Source organism: Thermobia domestica, chromosome 2 (genome assembly GCF_964235325.1).
Source record: "Thermobia domestica chromosome 2, izTheDome1.hap1.1, whole genome shotgun sequence".
In the NCBI taxonomy this organism is placed as follows: domain Eukaryota; kingdom Metazoa; phylum Arthropoda; class Insecta; order Zygentoma; family Lepismatidae; genus Thermobia; species Thermobia domestica.
The window spans coordinates 82,446,568-82,468,937 of NC_137455.1; the positions used below are offsets into that span (position 1 = coordinate 82,446,568).

Sequence of the window (22,370 nt, forward strand, 5' to 3'; positions counted from 1 at the left end):
AAGATTTCATTTCATTTTTTAAATCATTCAGTCAGTGTTGCCAGATCCGAAGATTAAAAAGTAGCGTGTCTGTACTCCGAAAGTAGCGAATTCGAACTATTTGTAGCCCAAATATATAGAAATGAATACTGATTATGCTAATAAAATAATTTAATATGAGCTGGAAAATGTGCTGGACGTATTGCAAGAAGAAATTATGATCGACGGACGAAAACAAACTGGAAACCACAAGACAAAAACAGCCTAGGAAACCTCCGCATACAAGAAGGTGTGACGAAATCAAGAGCCACTGAGGAGTAACCTGGAAAAGAATTGCCCAAGTTAGATAGTTGTCAAGACTTGGAAAGACCTTCATTCAGCAATGGATTGATAATAGTTTATTATGATTATGGTGATGATTTTATTATATCTAAACCACGGAGGTAAACTAAACCAAGTCATAATTTCGTAATTTTACAGAACCGAAAAACTGATTCCTCAAGTAAGACTCTCTCTCTCTCTCTCTCTCTCTCTCTCTATATATATATATATATATATATATATATATATATATATATATATATATATATATATATATAACTTTTACTTGGTAAGGTAGGGTAAAAATGGATCCAAAATTTAATGAAAGTCATAGAGCGAAAAAAGTATTTTTGACTATTCAGTCCATCATGTTGCAACAAAACTACGAAAATTAATACAAAAGAAAACTAAAAAGTTAAGAATCACTTGTTTTGGCGAGTGAGAAAAAAAATAGATACAGATAACTCGAATTACCTATTTACTTGTATAACATGTATGTCCATGTTTCGCAAGTAATTTTTAATCAATATAAAATTTCAACGTAATGAACGCAAGATTAGTTTTCTCGAATAAAGATTGCATGCACCGTTGAGAGCTCAGGAATAAGATTAATCTATGTTACGGCACTGGATATGTGCTTACGTAATGCATTACGACCTTATGAATTTTTATAAGAAACAGAATGCACTTAAAATGAGACGCGAATTATGCAAAACATCGGACTTTGAATCTAACTTGTTTTGTGATTCAACTCAAGACCTCACATAGCAAAGATGAGTGTAGAAGCTCCCACCACAAGGTTCAGGACGTTCGTGTTATAAAGTGTCAATTAAACACGGAGATGTGAAACGCTAATGAAGTATTTCATCAATTTCAAACAAAATAAATTAGCAAACTAGCAAATTAGCTATGAAGAGGTACACCCTACCATAATTTTAAGTGAAAATGAAAGGAAAAAATAAGCGGAAACGACAGACTGTACGAGAATAATACTTTCACTATTTTAATTTCACACTATTTATTTCGAGACTTTCGAGACTTTCGAGACGAGACCGAGACTTTGTACTCGAGACCGAGACCGAGATCGAGACAAGCATCTGTTGACCGAGACGAGACCGAGACCGAGACGGTGATTTTTTACTCGAGACGAGACCGAGACCGTTATTTATCAATCGAGACGAGATCGAGACTGTACAAAGTCTCGTCTCGTCTCGTCTCGATACCATCCCTAGTCATTCACTTCTTTTCGCCAAGCAAAGGGAGGGTTTTCTACCGTCAGAGGGGGGCGGGGATGGGGCCGAAGTATATTTCGCATATTTTTCGAGGGCACACCTGAAATAGATAGGCTCTACTTTACTTTTCATGGTGATCTTTCTGCCGACGAAGTTTTCGAAAAACGCATTATAGTTTTGTTTGTATTTCACAAATAAATCTTTCGTTATAAACACTGGCCATTTATAATTATTTATTTTATTTTATTTTCATCCATAAGTCATACATACAGCTCGAAGGAAGACAAGCGTTTGAATCGGACACGTCAATAAATAGATACAAAGAAATAGTTATTACATACTAAAAATAATAATAGTAATAATAATAATAATAATAATAATAATAATAATAATAATAATAATAATAATAATAATAATAATAATAATAATAATAATAATGCTATGGTGTTATATGAGACAAAATTACACTACACAATCTACAAGCTTCATTTAGCAGACAGGTATTCATCTACTGAATAAAAGCAATTGTCCAATAGATACTTATTTGTAACTGATTTAAATACGTTCATTGATTCCATGTTAGGAATATCTTTAGGGAGGTTATTATATAATATTGAACCTAAGTATATGGGACCGTTTTGAAACAATGCTGTACGCTGATTTTGAATGTGGAGATTTTTCCCTATATCTAGTACTATGACTGAAAATTTCCTTTATTGGCAAAGAATGTATTAAGATTTTGGCACGTGAAAATTAATAACTGTAATACATAAAGGCATGGCAGTGGTAGTATAAGGTTGACTCCCCTGAGTGAATGTAGTTAGGAAGACCATTAACGTATAGTAGAAAAAGGAAGGTCCCAAAACCGATCCCTGTGGAACACCGCTTAAAACTGGGTTGACGGGATGACGTTTCTTTATCCGTGTATATTATTTCGACCGATTGAGTCCGGTTTTCCAGATAGGATTTTAACCAGTCATTTACTACTCCGCGTAAGCCATAGGCTTTTATTTTCTCAATTACCATATTATGGGGTACTGAATCAAAAGCCTTTGACAAATCCAGAAAAATACCTAGGCACTTCTTCCCATTGTCCAATGCTTCCCGTACCTGTTCACTATAATTATACATTGTTGTAGTTGTTGATTTGTTCTTTCGAAATCCATGCTGCGACGAAGAAATAATGTTGTGCTTGGAAAGAAAAGCAACAATTTGGTTAAGTATTGCAGATTCAAATATCTTTGAGAAAGGAGAAAGTATTAAGATTGGTCTAAACTTATCTGCATTTGTTTTTACATATTTCTTATGTAGAGGTTTAATTTTTACATGTTTTAATCTGTCAGGAAATTCACCGAGTTGAAAAGACATATTTATTAAGGAATGTAACGGTAATGCTAAATGAATACTACTTCTTTTTACTATGGACATTGGTATTTCATCTAGACCCGTGGACTATTAATTTTTGGATCGTTTAATTATTTTTAAAATTTCATTTTCCGACACTGGGCGGAGAAACATTGAGTTATTTATTTTGTTAAACAATAACTACTCTAAAGGAGGCTGACTATTTGGACCTATAGTTTTCTGAATATTCGCAAAGTGATTGTTGAAAAGATGGACAATAATAAATCGATCATTAGTAAGATTGCCGCTTGATTCAATATTAATGTTTTCTTCAATTAATCGTTCTTTAGTTTTAGTTTTACTATACTCCATAATGTAGCGGTTTTATTTTTAGATTTTATTATGCGTGTTGAGTAATATCGTGTTTTGCCAATTTTAAGATATTTTTATAAGTCTTTTTATACCTTTTATAGTACTCTGTCATGTTACTTGTTAACTCTCCTCTCTTATATGCTAAATTTAAAGATCTTAACTTCTTACTATAAACTTTAATCGCAGGAGTTATCCAAGATTTATTATTTTTTACTGGAATAGGGCAAAGTTTTCTAGGAAATGCCTCATTGAAGTAACGAGTGTATGTGCCATGGAAAATGTTCCAAGCTTCATTTATCGATTTTTTGGTGTATATTTACTCTCAGGTTTCATAACTTAGTATAAAATTGAAAAGGGAGATATTTGTTTCATTAAAAATCCTTGTGTATGCGGATTTGACTTTCGCATGTTGATCTTTGTGATCCGAGAAGCCACTATTTAAGACTCTAACTGTGCCGTTTATATGTTTTTGTTGTAAAGTAATTGATCGTGTGCGCTACGACTATGATAAGTTATTCTTGCAGTGACCTTTGGTGTTAAGTTATACGTATTTAAGAATAGCGTGAGTTGATCATCGATGTTAGTTACAAGGAAGTTTACATTCAGATCACCTACTATAACAGCATGTTTATTAGGCTGAACAAAATAGTCCATAATTATTTCAAGGTTTTGAATAAAATTATTCAGATCGCTGTCAGGAGTTTTATAAACACATATTACAACCAAGTTATGAGCTAATAATTCTACTATACAAGATTCAAAATGTTTATCCCTATTTAAATAATCAAATTTTGTTATCATTTTGGTTTCAATATCTTTTCTGCAATAAACACTAGCCCCACTCCTTAGCATATTTGATCTACAATATGCAGTTACTAATGTAAACTCAGAAATACTTGTTACCATAATATCATGTTGTTTCATCCAATATTCAGTTATACATAGAACGCTAATTTCATTTGTGAACTCAGAAAGTAAAACGTCCAGCATATTTATTTTGTCAGTAGTTAAACCTTGAACATTTTGATGAAATATGCATAACTCGTGAGTTACATTTTCCTTATTTATAAAAAATCTGCATATTTCTTTGGCGCTCTTTTTACCCTCCCGCTTCGCCCTGTCTTACATATTATTATTATTTGGTTCATTTACTTCATTTACCTCTACAGGAAGTACTATCCTACTGTTATTCTCATTTGTCTCTCTATTTTCGACATATAGCAAAGCTATAACTTATTATTATTATTTTTTTTTAATTTTGTTTCACGACATAATTGATTAACTCGGTTAACTTGTTAGTCAGGTATATTTTTCCTTTACCGTTTAAATGTAATCCATGCACTGTGTGATAGTGCCTAGGATACTTACTTATGTCAAGGATTGTAATATTTTTAAATCTTTTACAAATGGTAGTTATATTTTCATTTGTTTTCTCAACCTCTTTACTTACAATTGATGAGGGCTCTAAGTCATACCATTGGGGTAGACTGGATACCATAACATTCGTATTTGTGAGATTTGGCAAGACATTACTCAAATTACTTACGACATTTTGCGCTTCATTTTTTGCTACATCATTTGTCCCTCCGATTAGAATATGATTAAGTTTTAAAAATTGGAGCGAGAAAGTTTAGAGTGATGGTCCGTACCTTCCATTTTTTTCTTGTGTTTTGAATGAGGCTTGAACCTTCCTAGATCTTATTGCATGTGCGTCTCAAAATTATTATTTATTTATTTCTGCCTAAGTTTATAATCAAAAACGAACTGATACATAATATACAGTACGTACGTACAGTGTATGTTAATATTATAACGAAAGACTGACTAAATCCAAGGGATTTGTTATATCACATATCTTCTTTCCTATTGCAAATCCCAAATCTTAATGTTCCTTTGTGTATGTGTGTGTGTGTGGTGGGTGGGTGTGTAGAACTTTCCCTTAGAGAGAATAAATAATAAATTACTTCTTGAATTCAATAGGTTCATGAGGCAGAGACTTACAGCTTAAAGAGTGATTCGTACCAAATAAGATCCTACCCGGAAAGGATCACGAGGTGCAGTCTACTGGAAGTTTGAGTACCTCTGAAGAGTATAGTCGGGATTTTTAGCTGTCCTCGATATTTCCATGTTCGTCTCTCTGTCGTGTTTGAATTACGTAGAATGTAAGAGAGGTAACCATAAACATGGTGTCCTGGCTGGGACGAACTTAAAAAAAAAAAAAAAAAAAAAAAAAAAAAAAAAAAAAAAAAAAAAAAAGTGGCTGACACGTAGTCCTGAGTTCGATTTCAGAGGGGTGCATAAATATTTTTTTGTTTAACAATTATTTAGTTTTATTAATAATCCACTACCTTTACCCTAAAGAGCATAATTATAGCACGCAAAACTAATTTTTCTCCTCAAGAAAAATAATGCAATATTGCTTCTAGAGGGTGTCTCGAGACAAGTTAACGGTGCTTCCATTGGTATTCATTACATATACATTGTTGTTGAAGTACCTAGGCTATATGAAACGTGGGCACTAAGCATTATTATTATAATCAAGCATACCATTCTGCCATGCAAAAGTACTTATACCATCCAAAAACAGTGGAACAGTTCAATCTATTGTCTCCGCATTCTTGTTTAAGTTGCAGTTTTGCCAAGTTCGTTGCAAAATTGTACATTTATATTTGGTGTTTCGTTTTTGGGGTGGAAATCAAGAGCGGTGTAGAAAAAATGCTATATGTCCGGTTTTGAACCGGTGTCCGATTACATGTTAAAATCTGACGCTTAATTAATACCAGGTTGTTTTCACATGCTTTTCAAGGTGTAATTCTTTTGAAGAAAGTATAGGCTTGCCAGCAATGGTTAGGTTAGGTTAGATGTATCATTCAAATGATTTATTCACCGGTTCAATGAGTAATATAGCAAAGTTAACTTAGTATTAATCTTATTACATTCTTATTATATTATTATGTATTAGCATAGTATTATCTATAATAGTATTATATGACATAAAACAGTTCAAGTGACTCACTTATAGCCCAGGCCATGTTACTATAGAAAGGTGAAATTTGACAGAACGTTTCCCTTGTCAAATATTATTAATGTCCTCACTCTCGTTCTTATTCAACTGTCTCATGCATAAAACAGAAATAATTCAAATGAAATCCGAATCTGGTATTTTGTATTTTTTGAAAATCTGGTGACGTTTGTAACAAGGTATATTGTTAAAACAACTGAAATATTGCAGTACATTTGTCATTGTATTAGAAGGCGTGGTAACGCTCCCTTTAATTTGTACATGACAACTGAATTAAGTTTCTCTAATTCGAAATCATTTTCAATCACTTTTTCTAGTATATTGTTTTAGGGATGGAAACGATTTCTAAATATAAATTATATTCGATCCAATAATCCGATTTGATTTTTTTTTTTAATGTGATTTATGTCCGATTGTCACAAAGGAAAGTGAGATGAAATTGATGTCCCCCCAGAATATGCCTCCAATCTGTCCGCCTCACAATGTTGAAGACAACTCTGCTCCCTGATCCTGCACAGGATTGTTTTTCAACTTCAGGAATATTTTCAGCATCGCCTTAAAAAAAAAAAAAAAAAAAAAAAAAAAAAAGTCTTACTTGTCCCCCCAATGTTTAAGACAGATTTGCGCCGCTGAGCACAATCATTACATGGCAACTACGGCGCTAAGGTAATTCTATAATACTATAGTCTTTCTTTCTGCGAAAATGCCGTGGTAACATTTCTACAATATATGAGGAGCAGTCAAATGAAAACCGAACACCCTTCATAAAACACATTTCTTTCCAAAGTTCACAACATTGCTATTACTTACCGATACTGCCATGGGGCCGCGGTGGCTCAGTGGTAGAGCGTTCACCTCTGATGCTTGGAGTTCCGGGCTCGATCCCAGCCCCGCCAAGTGAACTTTGTGGTGGTCAAACATCGTATGCGTGGGTTCTCTCGGGGTTCTCCCGTTTCCTCCCACTTTCTTCATTCCACCATTATATTCATTATTCATAATCGCCGTCTCCTTTAGCCTAACCAGCATAAACGTGGGACGTAAAACTCACAGATTTCATTTTAATTATTTTCGATACTGCCATCTCTAGGGAGGAGAAATGCATAGCGACAACTCGCAGGTGAGGGTAGTGAAAAGTGTGTTCGTCCAGCATAAGAAATAGCGGCAAGCAAAGAAGAACAGAGGTGTAGTTCGTGTTTTGGTGACTGAGGGTGTTGAACACACGAAACTCATCGTCGTACATCTGCTGTGTATGGCGAACACTGCATATCACTGACAAGTGTACAGGAGTGGTTTAAGAGATTCCGAGAAGAACGCACATCACTGCAAGACTATTCGCACCCAGAATAGGCCCATCGAGCCATCACCCCTGATGTGATTACGCGGATCGATGGTCTTATTCCGGAAAGCCGACATAACACAGAGGAAGAAATTCGAGTTCAGGTCGTAATTAGACATGACTCCATGCATACCATTATAAAATACACCTGCAGTTCCGAAAAAAAAAAATGCTCGAAGTGGGTTCCCCATCAACTGACTAAGGGGTAAAAGATTAACAGAATGGCTTCATGTCTGATACAGCTGCAGTGGGAGCAAGAGGAAAGGGATACGTTTCTGGCCCGTATCGTCACAGGGGAAGAAAGGTGGTGCCACCATTTTGAGCCCGAGAGCGAACGGAAAAGCCAAAAATAGAAACACTCCAATTCTCCCCCACCAAGAAATTCACAGCGTGGGAGAAGAAGAAATCTGTTCCAACAAGTTCTGGTAAAGTCACTTTTTTTTCTTCGACTGCAGGGGTCCTCTGCTTGTTGGCATCCTCGAGCGTGGGGCCACAGTAAATGCGTAGCGCTATGAAGACTCTTTGCAAAAACTGAGATGCACCGTAAAGTCAAAACGCCCTGGAAATCTGTCAGACAGAATCATCTTTTTGCATGATAATGTCCGTCCCCATACTGCCAATCTGGTAGGGGATACACTTCAGAGCTTTGGCTGGGAAACATTTCAACATCCTCCGTACAGTCCAAATCTTTCCTCCTGTGATTTTCACATTTTTGGTTACCTAAAGAAAGATATTCGTGGACGTCGGTTTCAGTCGGACGAGGAAGTGCAAGAGTGGATGAGGTTGTGGACCTAACTCCCGTCAGCAACCTAACTCCTGCTACAAGACTGAAATCGATCGTTTCATCTCCCAGTGGGATAAATGTATTAACAGTCTGGCAGTTACTTTCTAACTAAAAGCATTCCATTGGTATTTTTTAAAAATGTGTTCGATTTTCATTTGACTGCACCTCAGATAATCTTTCAGTTTTACATCCCACGTTTATGCTGGCTAGGCTAAAGGAGATGATGATGAGAAATGAATGAAATGGTGGAATGAATAAAGTGGGAGGAAACGGGAGAAGTGCAAGAAAACCCACGCACATGGTGTTTGTCCACTACAAAGTCCACTTGGCGCGAGCTGGGATGGAACCATGAAACCTACACCCAGAGGCAAACGCTCTACCACTGAGCCATCGTGGCCTCTTGCATCTCAGATAAAAATGTTTTGCTTAAGTATGGTAACTCTCATAGAACACAGTCCGTCTATCGACAGGTACCAAAAAAATGATAAAATAGTGTTCGAGTACTCAACTCTGGTGTGTGGGTACACTGTAAAAAATGAGGTGTTGAAACAACACAAAATGACTACCACTTTAGCGTGTTACTTGTGTGTTAATTCAGGACCAACCATATCGCCTTCCGAGCATATCAGAAATAACTCGTTACTACCTGAGAGAATTTGCATTGGTATTTATCGTTTACCATGACCAAAGCTCTGCGAAATAAATTTGGTACTTATGAGAAGTGACGAATAATGTTCTATGTGTTCTGTAATCGGTTACAATAATATTGTTGTAAACCTGTGAATCGTCTAACAATAGTTACACAGCTAGCTAGCTAGCTAGATAGATAGATAGATAGATAGATAGATAGATAAATGAAAGTGACTATGTGACTTCGCACCGCTTGAACCACCCGACCGATCTCGATTAAATTTTCAATATAAATGAGGTTCGAGCCTGGGAAAGTTTTCATCGTTCTTACTTTGACGGTACAACTTTGGGGAGGAGAGATGTATATAAATAAAACTTAATAACTCTTGAACCATGAGACCGATCTTGATTTCCCATATAGATGAGGTTCGGGCCTGAGATGGTTTTTATCATTTCACTTTGACGGTGCAACTTAGGGGAGGGGGAGGGAGAGATATTTTAAAATAATCGGAAATGAAAAAGACTCCTTTGTGACTCAATAACTCTTGAACCACACGACCGATCTCGATCAAATTTTCAACATAGATATGATGTTCGGAGCTGGAATGGTTTTCATCATTTCACGTTGACAGTAAAACTTACGGGAGGGATAGGGAAGATATTTTAAAATCGAAAATGACCGATATTAGTATCGAATCCGTAGTTTTTGGAGTCGCTGAGATGAACAGTGACACTTCCGATGCTGTTTAAATGCATATTCAGGGGCAGGGGGAGGTATATAAAAATGATCTAAAATGACCGATATTAGTGTCAAATCCATAGCTTTCGGGGTCATTGTGACGAACAGTAACACTTCCGATACAGTTTAAATCCAAATTCAGCCCTTCATGTCCAAAATGAAACATATTCTCCCTGTGCGTAGAACAGGTATTCTGCTAATAATAATAATAATAATAATAATAATAATAATAATAATAATAATAATAATAATAATAATAATAATAATAATAATAATAATAATAATAATCTTTTCAATATATATTTCCAGCAAAACCTCTGCATGCCATTGTGGGACAGTTTTTTTTTTTCTAACTAGCATTGTTCTTAATGGAACTACACCTCTTACTCAGTAGTTATTTTATGTTTGTACGGTATATAATTAAGGCCTCTGTGTTACAACATTCGTAATATTTGTAATTATAAATGTAGTTTATTATAGTCAGAAGCTTGCGTCTCCTTGCTCGATTTTCAGGTCCCCCGGTTAGAAACGACTGGTCTGTTAAAATCTTCCGTTTCCGCTATCAGTGTTCATCTATGTCAGTGGTTCCTCAACCTAATGCCTATCACGACCCCATTTTATCGCATCGTCTTGCCACCGAACCCCTTATAATTTCTGGTTTGTAATAAGCTTCTGTGGGATTTTTGATATACCTATTGTGGAGATCTCACGATATCCATCTATTTCTATAATAGGATAATCCATTTCTTGTATTAGTGGATACAGTAACTTCCCTGTAAGCGAACGGATTAAAACCAAATGTGATCAGTTCATTTATATTACAAATATCGAATCCGATCCGTCATACTGTATCGAAATGGAGGTCGTTTGAGAATTGTAAAACTTCATAACTCCCTTAACTTTGAATCATATGATATATATATATATATATATATATATATATATAAGTGATTTCTAACTTGGTTTTTAAAAAAGCTTGGACACTTGTTAAAAAACGTTACTGAGGATTTTCAATGATTTGATAATGTGCGTCACGAAGATTGAATCTTACATTGACGCACAAGTGAAATCACACCATGCTCAGTTATATCATTAGCTTTCAATTTTAATTGTATTTCAATATGCAAGTTTTGTTGCATTTGTATTTTCTGTTATTTCAATATGCAGTTCTCATTAGTTTCATATTGTACCTCTTTCATTTAAATTGCTTTTTAAACAACCCTGCACCTGTTGAAAATATTTAGTAGACCTATTTTTTTGTTGTTCTTAACAATATGTAAAATAAATAAAAGTATACCTATCAGAATAAAACTCAAAATAATATTTAAAATATTTTCTGGCATTAGATTTTAATTATATTTATTTCTTCCGTTTATCTTGCGACCCTCAGGTTGAGAAACCCTGCTATAATGTAACTGACCACTCACTATAACGAATGCCTAAACATTTCTAAAACTCTTGGCTTACCAAATACTCTTTTATATATTTACTCTGCGTTTCTGTGTGTTCGTCCGGAAGACAAAATCTTAAGAACTACCAGATGAATCACCATAAATTTTGGTTAAGATTTAGGGCTAGGGTTCCAACTTTCCAAAGCAAAATGTAGAGACAATTTATGCAGCTAATCGGGGAACGCAGAGAAATGTACCAGCGGTTATTTTCCCGTAATAGTGTAATATGTCTTTCTAGTGAAGAGACAATCATATTTATATAAAGGACAACATTAAAGTGAAACAATTAAAATCATATTATTATTATTATTATAGTCAATAACTTAATCAATAAATATGGAAGTCGGGACATTTTAAAGTTCTAACAGTCCCAAGTTAGGATGCGAGAAGTTTAATCGGAAATCGTGACTGTCCCGACATGATTTGGACGGGTGGCAAGTCTATGTAGAGGGATCAATCGTTGATAGAGGCGATCTGTCCATTTGATTCGAATGTATGGACAATCAAAAATCGGTTCCCCATCTAATCCTACGGGAGTAATAATAGATGCCATCCTTGTTTGATAGACTACCAGCAGTGGTGTTGAGGTTAGCGGGTTAGTATAGCGCTCAGGATGCTAAATGCTAATCTATTCGTGGAATACGAAGCTAAAATGAACTCGACAATGAACTTTCTACTCGAAAAATTACGTAATTACTTAAAGATTTTCTGTTTTTAAGTATTCATTCGTCTTAGGTATGCCCCATTTAATTTGAGATAAAAGTTTCGTTTAAGGTGTTCGGTATTTCAAAAACGAAACCGAATTCATTCACGCGCTGTATATCGTGACATTGGTACTGGTATGGAAATGACAAGCGGGCTACTACTTTTCTGATACAACGTATCAGCATAGCAGTTCAGCGCGGAAATGTGGCTTCCATTTTAGGTACATTACCTCCTGGAAAATTATTAGAAGAAGTTTTTCTTTTATAACTAACTGTTCAGAATTTGCTGTTTATCAGTCTGTAAAAAAAAATGTCAAATATGTTCCAATTTATAGATAAAAAATATATTCTATTTAAATTGTAATTTATATGAATGCAGTGTAATTATGTCATTTCGGTTAATAAATTCCAATTTTAAAAAAATCAAAATTTAAATTTAAAATAAAATCTCGTTCGCCATTGTTGGCTTACAACAGCGAAAACTCAATAATGAAGTTCTTGAAATTTTGTATGACCTCTACGCAGTCCGCGCTTATAAATTATAAATAAATGTATAAACGCACATTGTTTCATTTCAATGTTTCATTTCAAAGAACACGTCTCGGTTTCATAGACTGTCAACTACCTGGTCAATTCCCTATCCCGTAAAGACTCGAAATTCTCCGAAGTTTACCAAAATGACCAATCCAAAAGTCAGAGCATTTAAACTGGTGCTGCTGGTGGTTGAAAGCATTGCAGAGCTGAAAAACAAGAATGGAACGAATCAGAAGGATATTACAGACTACATAAACCAGAAATACGGTACAGAAGTTCAATCTCTGGAGATAGGAGCAGCGATAAAACAAGCAATAAGCTATGGGTTTATCAGGCGCCGTGGCGGAGTGTACATTCTGGACGACGCAAGTTGCTTCATTACGACTGGCCACGGATCAGCTCTATATGGCAAGAGACGCAAGGGCCCTTCCAAGAATGCGCACACCGTTCAACGAACTTTATCTCGAAACAGAAGCAGTGCAGCGCGCCGAAGACATAGCTCTACTGGATCTAGGAGGAGGAGAGCTTCCTCAAACCGAAGTCGCAGTAGTACTTCCAGATCAAGATCTAGATTCGGAACGAGATCAAGAACCTCAAACAGAAATAGATCCAGAAGTATAAGTAGGAGTTCTGCTCGAGCAGCCAACACAGATGCAGCTCGCCGACGTCGAACCTCTACTGGCTCCAGAAGGAGGAGAACATCCTCAAACCGAAGTCGCAGTAGTTCTTCCAGAAGATCAGGATCTAGATTTGGAACGAGATCAAGAACTTCAAATAGAAATAGATCCAGAAGTATGAGCAGAAGTCCTGCTCGAGCAGCCAACACAGATGCAGCTCGTCGACGTCGAACCTCTACTGGATCCAGGAGAACTTCCTCAAACCGAAGTCGCAGAAATTCTTCCAGAAGTTCAAGATCTAGATCCGGAACGAGATCACGAACTTCAAATAGAAATAGATCCAGAAGTATCAGCAGCAGTCCTGACATTCGGGAAGCCGACACTGGTTCCCCTGATACTGATGCCACGTCAATTCCTCCTCGTAGTTCACAAAGAAAGTCCAACGCCAGGGGTCCTTCGACCTCGCGTCCTACCACAAGAACTAAGAAAGCCAAAAAGGTTAACAAAATTGAGAACGCTACCAAGAAGAATGACGAGAGGACTAACAATGCTGCCAGTACCAAGAGTAACACTGCTACCAATATAAATAACAATCCTACTACCAATACGAATGAAACGACTGATACCAATACCAACAATACTAGCAATCCGCCAAACGCTAAAAATGCTTCTGGTGATATGCAGGCAGATTCCATGAACAATCAACAAAATCGGGATGATGATTCAGCAACGAGTTCCGAAGATGAACAGGATGATGATGACCAACAAGCTGTGAACTAAAATATCTCCAACCCCAATGTCATCTAGCACCAGTGGATCAATCAGATGAATAACCATATACAACAAACCTCATTTTTCTGCATCCAAAATTCATTGTAAGCAATAATAATTCAATTGTATTCAAACAGTTTAATAATAAATCTTTTCCAGGAGTTTACCACCTTAAATTGCGTTTTTATTTATTGAATAAAAACAAACAAATGCAATACAAAATAACCTAAATAGAAGAACAATAAATAATAATAATAGAAATAAAACTTTGTAAGAAAGAAGTGTTCATACGTGGTAGTACCAATCTTAGATTTTATTTGCAAGTTAAATCTGATTCTCATTTTTAGTTCATGAAATAAGAAAATACGGAAATAAGTTCACTTGTAAATACAGTACAACCCCTCTAATCCGTCACCTTTGGGACTAGGGGTATGGTCAGAACGCAAAAAGGTCGAATTATCAGAAAATATAGAAATAATATGCATTTACAGTAAAATAAAGAATCTCTGAACTGAAAATGACTGTGTTGTTCTCTACAATAAAAACAAACAGTAAGCACTAAAAACTGCACAGTTTAGTACAAAAAACACGGACAACGAAACAAACGATACAAGAGATGACGGAGCACTAAACAGGATACGCGATAACAGCAAGTAAACAACAATGCCGTGACGGCAGTAAATAACAATGAACCTCGTGAGTCACCGACGAATCGGGACAAGTTCGGTTGGAGCACGCTCGGATCAACAGGAGTGGTGGACCAGCCGAGGGCGGACGAGAGGGGTTCATCTGTAATTGTATCTAAAGAATGGAGCACTAAACAGGATACGCGATAACAGCAAGTAAACAACAATGCCGTGACGGCAGTAAATAACAATGAACCTCGTGAGTCACCGACGAATCGGGACAAGTTCGGTTGGAGCACGCTCGGATCAACAGGAGTGGTGGACCAGCCGAGGGCGGACGAGAGGGGTTCATCTGTAATTGTATCTAAAGAATGGAGCACTAAACAGGATACGCGATAACAGCAAGTAAACAACAATGCCGTGACGGCAGTAAATAACAATGAACCTCGTGAGTCACCGACGAATCGGGACAAGTTCGGTTGGAGCACGCTCGGATCAACAGGAGTGGTGGACCAGCCGAGGGCGGACGAGAGGGGTTCATCTGTAATTGTATCTAAAGAATGGAGCACTAAACAGGATACGCGATAACAGCAAGTAAACAACAATGCCGTGACGGCAGTAAATAACAATGAACCTCGTGAGTCACCGACGAATCGGGACAAGTTCGGTTGGAGCACGCTCGGATCAACAGGAGTGGTGGACCAGCCGAGGGCGGACGAGAGGGGTTCATCTGTAATTGTATCTAAAGAATGGAGCACTAAACAGGATACGCGATAACAGCAAGTAAACAACAATGCCGTGACGGCAGTAAATAACAATGAACCTCGTGAGTCACCGACGAATCGGGACAAGTTCGGTTGGAGCACGCTCGGATCAACAGGAGTGGTGGACCAGCCGAGGGCGGACGAGAGGGGTTCATCTGTAATTGTATCTAAAGAATCAGGTTATGTTATACAATCATGTCTGTGAATTTGTCTTATGAGCTTATTACAACTTTACTTACGTAATTGAACTTATTACGAAAAAACTGGTACGTACATATTTCTTTCTAATTTCCGAAATTTGTTTAGGAACTTCTGGAACTCGGACTTGAAATACTCTAATTACTGCATGTGACTTCACGTCACGTCCACGAGCTTTTAGATTATTAACCTCGGCAAAATTTCTGATATAAAATATTAATTATTTTCAAGAAAGAAACAGATCTGGGAGTTCATGCAGTTTAGGAAATTCATGGAGTAAGTTCAGCACAGCGGTACTCGGATATAAGATCTCTGGCCATCATCATCATGGACATGAGGAAAAGTTCTGTACTTCTTTCAACTTTAAGACCGCCGAAACACTGGTGTTCGGCATAACCACTATACGACTAGTGAAGGACTACTATATCAGGGTTGAAGCTGAGCAGTGGGACACGCATTAACAACAAGAACAGCGGGGAAGCCTTGACAGAGAGACAGACGAATAGACATAACCGTCCTACAGAGTACCGATACTTATGCATATCGTAATTTGAAAATAAAAAAAAAAACTTACATAAATATTTGTATGCATACAAGTACATCGAAGAACTTCCACCTGAATATTTCGATCAGAATTATATACCTTCACATTTTACTCATATGTTCATGACTTGCTATACCATTCGTTTCCAAGAAGATAGATAATATGATGTGGACTTCAGCAATGGTTTTTCCATCCTTCTATCTGCCATCTTACAAAATCTGGTTAGTGGGTAGGAGGTATGTTGAGAGTTATAATACGGGAATTCTAAGTACCAATGAATTCAAGAGTTTTTTTTTTTTTTAAAATTTACGTTTCACAGTGATGCCTGCTGGGCTAAAGGAGACAGTGATGATGAGAAATGGAATGAAGGAAGTGGAAGGAAACGAGAAATCACCGAGAACCCCCTCACACACAGTGTTTGTCCACCACCAAGTTCACTTGGCGCGAGCTGGGATAAAACCAAGAACCCCATGCACCAGAGGTGAACGCTCTACCACTAAACCAGCGCGGCCCCGTCAAGGAAGAATAAGGAATGTAGTAAGATTTATTCATACAGAACTCTCTGTCAGAGTCAGTACCGGTTCTTGAGAGAAGTCGCATCAGTAAAAATTAACTTTCATCGCTATTCGCTACAAGCTAAGAGAAGAAAATTTGTCTAATGTACTACTATTTCTATACAAGAATTAGGAAATAATATAAGTTTTTGTTCTTAAACTTGTAGCAATAGGAGTGTAATTTTTACTGATGACTTCCCTCAAGAGCCTACACTGGTCAAAGGCGTAGTTAGGGTTTTCACCGTCGGGGGACAATATCAATTTTCATGCCCCTTCTTGATAGTGTGTGCCAAAAACCTTTCCCGGAAATTTTCGAGTTTTGGAAGATGATAACTCGCATTTCATGGTCTATTTTTAGGCTATGAGGAGAATGGTAATGAAAGTAAAAATGGTCCTCTGTAAATATTATGGAATAAGAAGAGGGCAGAAACAATAAACAAGAATACATATAAAAATTAACGCAAAATTATTTCATACTAATATTAGTCAAATACAGTAGACTCGCGAGTATCCGGCCTATTATGGCAGAAGGGCAGGCCAAATAGGCCGGAGTTCTATAAATAGTCTTAATTTTCAAATCTTCACTGTAGTATACTTTAAAAACATTAAGCATACCCGAAGAACAATTTACGAATACAGTACTGTACGCATTATACAGTAGTTATAATCAGGAACAGCTGCAAGCGTACCGTATTGAGGTCCGTTACACACTGACGAAACAATGAACAATGAGCAGAACGCTGCTCTTTACCTATCACAACTTGTATTTTCACACGACATGTAGGGGGATCGTAGCAGACGCCCTCTTTGAATGCCTTGGCAATGTTGCCAATGCAACACCTTGTTTTTCTCATTTAATTACGGTAAACGAAAACTAGGCCTGATAGTCGCGAACCGGATACTCGGACGTCTACTGTATAACATTGCGAAAACTTGAAACACTTGGATATAATAACCTGAAAAGTTAACACAAAATAAATATTTTGATGTAATGCTTTAGATGAAGTTATATTACTTCAAAAAAGAAATAGTCTTTGGTTCTGAAAATTTGTCCATCATTTCCACACTTAGATAAGAGAAATTGAACAATCTTTTTTGTCATATGGATGATCTCGCATAGGACAAGATAAATTTTAACTTACTTAATCTTTGTAAAGTCTGAATATCTTGAGGAGCATTATGAAAATTCATAGTGTGGTTCTGAAGCCTTCTCTGAACCCGGTCAATCTTATAAGTACAGTATTTCAGAACTGAAAAAGAACCAAAAACTCAAATGTTAAAATCTGATGTAGGCAACTGAATTGCATCACTTCTTGTATCTGAATTTGCATCCTGATCATCTGCAATATTTCCCAATAGCTCTAATAAGTGTTCTAGATGATCATGTATGGGTGTAACAGCTTCTACTCTAGCACTCCAACGAATTACTGACTCCGACTTTACTGACATACCAAGAGCAGTTTTCAGTCTCTCCCATCAAAGAACTAATCACTTGCAATAAACATATGAATCCTTAGGGGCGTTTCCGAAACTTTCTTCCTACTCCTAAACATTAGGTTAGTTTAGTGAGAGTATATCTAAAATACTCCTTCCTGAAATGTCCCTCCATGAAAATATTGAAACTGTGATCCCAAAATGCCCCGAAATTGGAATCCCAATGGGTGATTTGATTCATTCCTAGAACGCCCCTTCCTTAAAGAATGTTATAGTAAATAATTTACTCTGAACTATTATTGTTCAACCCTAATTCATGAATAAGTTTACATCTCAATATCCAATAGATGGTCGAATTCATTTTCTGCCAGGATATATCCTTGCTTTCTTCACAGGTTGATATTGTAACAACTTGCTATAAAGGAACAGAAAACGAAATAAAGCAAAAAATAACATCTAATTCAATTTGTTCAATTAAGTTGCTCCAAAAGAAGCCTTTTCACTTAATTTCTTCATCTGCAAGTTGTGCAGATGCGTTTGCAGACAATCCATGCCACAAAATAAATTTATATATAATATGGAATTGTTTGCCAGTGCTCTACTACTGCCAAGCTTAGTTGCATGCATGGAGAGCATATCCGCGACCGTTCGGTCTGAATGATGGACGGGTTCCGCGAAAATGTGCCGCACCCCGCCCGTAGTTCCTCAGTACATTGTTGTACCCACGTGCACGTGGTGCACCGTCAGAATTTGGCCCCTAATTCTGACTCGCCTAAGCGATGTAACCCCCATTCTCTGCGGGAATAGGATACGTCCACTGCGCGGCCGGACCGAGTCCTGAGTGCCTTCCAGTTAACCTACTGGTTGAGGCAGACTGCTAGCGAGCCAGTCCTACCATGCTCTGCAGGCATGGCACCCGAGCGTTATAAGGCAAGCTCACCTCCCGCCCGTGTTCACCGTTAGCCAGATTCCTGGGATTGGCTCCCACAAACTACCGAATCCCACGGTATGACCACAGCCCGGTAGAGTCCAATCCAAATCCGGGGTCCCAGGCAACGCCCGAGGGGGCTTGCTCAATCTCGGCCCTGCCTACCTCTATCGTTCAACTGGCAACCGCCTTGTCGTCTAGAGGTACCGCGCACACGTCGAGATATTCCCGTATCTCATCCCGGACCCAACGGTACGTGTTAAGTCACCATTTGAGTTTGGTGCCAGCCCATATCCTACAGAGTTGCCTCTCTTTAGCGGGATCAGAACCGTTACCCAGATTCCTGGGAATGGTCCCTCCCCCACCTCCGTTTGGCAGCAGGAGGCAGGAATCCGACACCCCCTTCTGGTAGGGTCGTCCAAGCAATACGGGACTTCCTCTAACTACGGTAGAGGTACACCGTACATTACCAGAGCCAATGACTGATGTAGACCGTTTGCTCAAGGCAAACATTGTCATTTGGGAGCCGTGTCTCCCCTGGTAGGCCCGCCCAAATAATACGGGGCTACCTATCGTTTACGTGTTTAGGTACCACGTACACGTTGTAGCTAAGCTACTTGTCCGAATCCCAATGGTACGTGTAAACCACCATTAGAAGGGACACCCACACCCTTCCTTCGGTAGGGTCGTTCAAATAATACGGAACTACCTCTTCTTACGTGAGAGGTCAACCGTACATTACCAGACCCAATGGCTGATGTAGATTGTCTACCTTTAAAGACAATGGCCATTTGGGAGCGGCGGCTCCCCTGGTAGGGTCGTGGCTCCTGCACCCAGCCCACACAACTGGGACGAAGGAGTGTCACTTCCTCAGCGCTCCTGAGGAACGAGTATGCGTTAGGATACTAGGTATCCCATCCCGGATCCAAGAGAACGTATTACACTCTTTTTGAGGGCAGTATCTACATCATCCTCCCGGTAGAGCGCTGGATCCGCCCACACCCTCGGACACACCAACTACCCACTCTTTTTTAGCGTGTTGGGGTACCACGCAGCCTTATATCCCGGTCCCAGGGGCACAGCCTAGGGAACCTCAGCATTGTGGACTATCACAAGCAGTTTCCATTGCTGCAAGCTCCAGTGCAGAACAAGCATGGGCATTCTGTCCCACTCCTCCCTATAAGCTTTCCATAGAACATTCACGGTGCGCATGTGGCGATATTGAAGACATTGTATTAACAGTTCAAATGTGCAAAATCATTCGGACTGGCATCTGGGATTCTCACAGGAATTTCTTCAGACGGAATGACACGAATTCCTAATTCCTCTGCCATTTCCTGATAAAACGTAGTGATGTTATGGCAATATGACTTGAAGCATTGTCCATATGGATCATCACCTGGTTCGCGTCCATTCCATACAATTTAGCCCAGTAAACAAAGACCCAAAAATTGGCTCGAGCGGAAATAATTCTAAAAAAGCTGAAATTTTTAGGATTTTCTCCTTGTGTCAAATACAATGAAGCTTTAAATGTCCCAAAATATTCCGTGCAGGGCCAGATTAAGGGAGGCTTAGCCCCGGACTTCCAGAAGGACAGGGGCCTCCACTCTAATCAAAATTTTTACTGGCTATCTGAAAAGAATCATGAAGACAATGATCATAATAAAATACAATATGACCAAAAATATGAAACATATTCCCTTAACTTTCCTACTGTTTTTACACAGAAATGTATTAGGTGAAGTCAACAGGGGCCACATATGTTTTCTAGCTCCGGGACTACAGATGGGTTAATCCAGCCCTGATCCCGTGCGAGCTTCATCCTCAAAATGGCCGCCATCCCATGCGCCCCTAGCTTTCTATTTTATCATATATCTGGCAAACCAATAAGAATTTTTCAACTTAGAAGGCACTATTTTATTCTGCAGAAATTGTACTTTAATTTGGTATATTATACATTTAAATAAAATCACACCCAAAACGGTTATTTGGGATCAAAATTGATAATTTCGGCATTTTAGAAAGGCGTATTGTAGTATTATGCGCTGAAGCTCCTAAACGATTAGTAAATCGTGAAAACATGTTTATATATTTTTGTTTGTATGTTTCATAGACTGAATTTTGAAAAAAGTCATCAAAATCGGATCATAACTTTTAGAAGATATTTACTCCGTAGAGAGCCTAGCTGTTAGCGGATTTCTTTTACAGATGAGGTTATTCCGAAAGTAAAGCAGTCTGAGTGGGCGAATAACATATAGATGAGCACATATTTAGTAAGAGAGTCGCCTAAACCATCACGGAATGGTTTCGTGAATCTTATCCACAAGAATGAAACTACTTGTTATCACACATGCAGTGTATTTCCAGTTCCTTTCTTTAATAATGACTCATCAGATATTACACTATTTATTCTACTCTGTTTAGTGTACCAAAGATGAATGTGAAAAACTAGAATATTACTCCAACATTGTCAGAGTTGATCAATCACCATATTGCAAAGCAGTAAAATTTGTTTCTGCAGCGATCAAATTAGTGGTGCAGTTGGGAGAATTCCACCTGCTTACCCCATCAGGATGCCGCGGTCGGCAAGAGGGATTGCCGCCGTCGACGGTGGCAGGCCGCCGGTAGGCAGCCGGCACCCGTCCGCGGCGGCACGACGATCTACTTGTTCAAAATTGCCGACCTTTTGCCGAGGCGGCAAGCGGTCGAAAATCGTAAAAAATAATGCCCTTTGCCGACTGTTGCCGACCGCCAGAGTCGGCAAAACAGTCGGAAAGACCTCTTTCCGACCCTCTGCCGACTCCTTATGCCGGCCTCTTTTCGACGGCGGCGCCGGCGCATTTACTGCACCTTTACGGCTGTTTGCCGACTGCTCGGCAAGGCAACTTTCCGACGGCGGCGCCGGCGCATTTAATGCTCATTTCCGGCTGTTTGCCGACTGCTCGGCAAGTCAACTTCTCGACGGCGGCGCCGGCGCATTTAATGCTAATTACCGGCTGTTTGCCGACTGCTCGGCAAGGCAACTTTCCGACGGCGGCGCCGGCGCATTTAATGCTCATTTCCGGCTGTTTGCCGACTGCTCGGCAAGTCAACTGTTCGACGGCGGCGCCGGCGCATTTTATGCGCCTTTCCGGCTGTTTGCCGACTGCTCGAAAGGACCTCTTTTCGATGTCGGCTTCCCGATTCTCCCACTGGCGGCATCCGACTTCTTGCCGCCGTCGAAAAGTGGCCCTTTGCCGACTGGAAATCAACGCTTCAGGAAGGCAAAATTTTCATCAGCTTTTACATTAGTCTTGCCTAAGTCTTCCTCCATGCTATGATTTCTCGACAAGGAGCACCCTTGGAAGTTCTTGAAGTATAATACTTGCATTTTTTTGTGTGTCCCAGTACAAAATTTGTTCTTTTTTTCTTTTTTGCAGCACTTTCAGCCAAAAAAACAAGAAATTGAATGGGACATGGAAGTATTATATACTTTCAGAACTAGCA

General features: G+C 38.5%; 1 protein-coding gene across 1 annotated transcript; it reads left to right on the forward strand.

Moving 5' to 3' along the window:
* The first annotated feature begins 12,474 nt into the window (after positions 1-12,474).
* On the forward strand, positions 12,475-14,012 carry LOC145673402 (uncharacterized). Its single transcript, XM_081743069.1, has one exon. It carries the CDS (start codon positions 12,592-12,594, stop codon positions 13,843-13,845), a length of 1,254 nt encoding a protein of 417 aa, XP_081599195.1. The 5' UTR covers positions 12,475-12,591; the 3' UTR covers positions 13,846-14,012.
* Positions 14,013-22,370: the final 8,358 nt, after the last annotated feature.

Bases quoted from the DNA above. Each gene is read 5' to 3' on its own strand.
- LOC145673402 (XM_081743069.1), top strand. From the start codon at position 12,592: ATGACCAATCCAAAAGTCAGAGCATTTAAACTGGTGCTGCTGGTGGTT.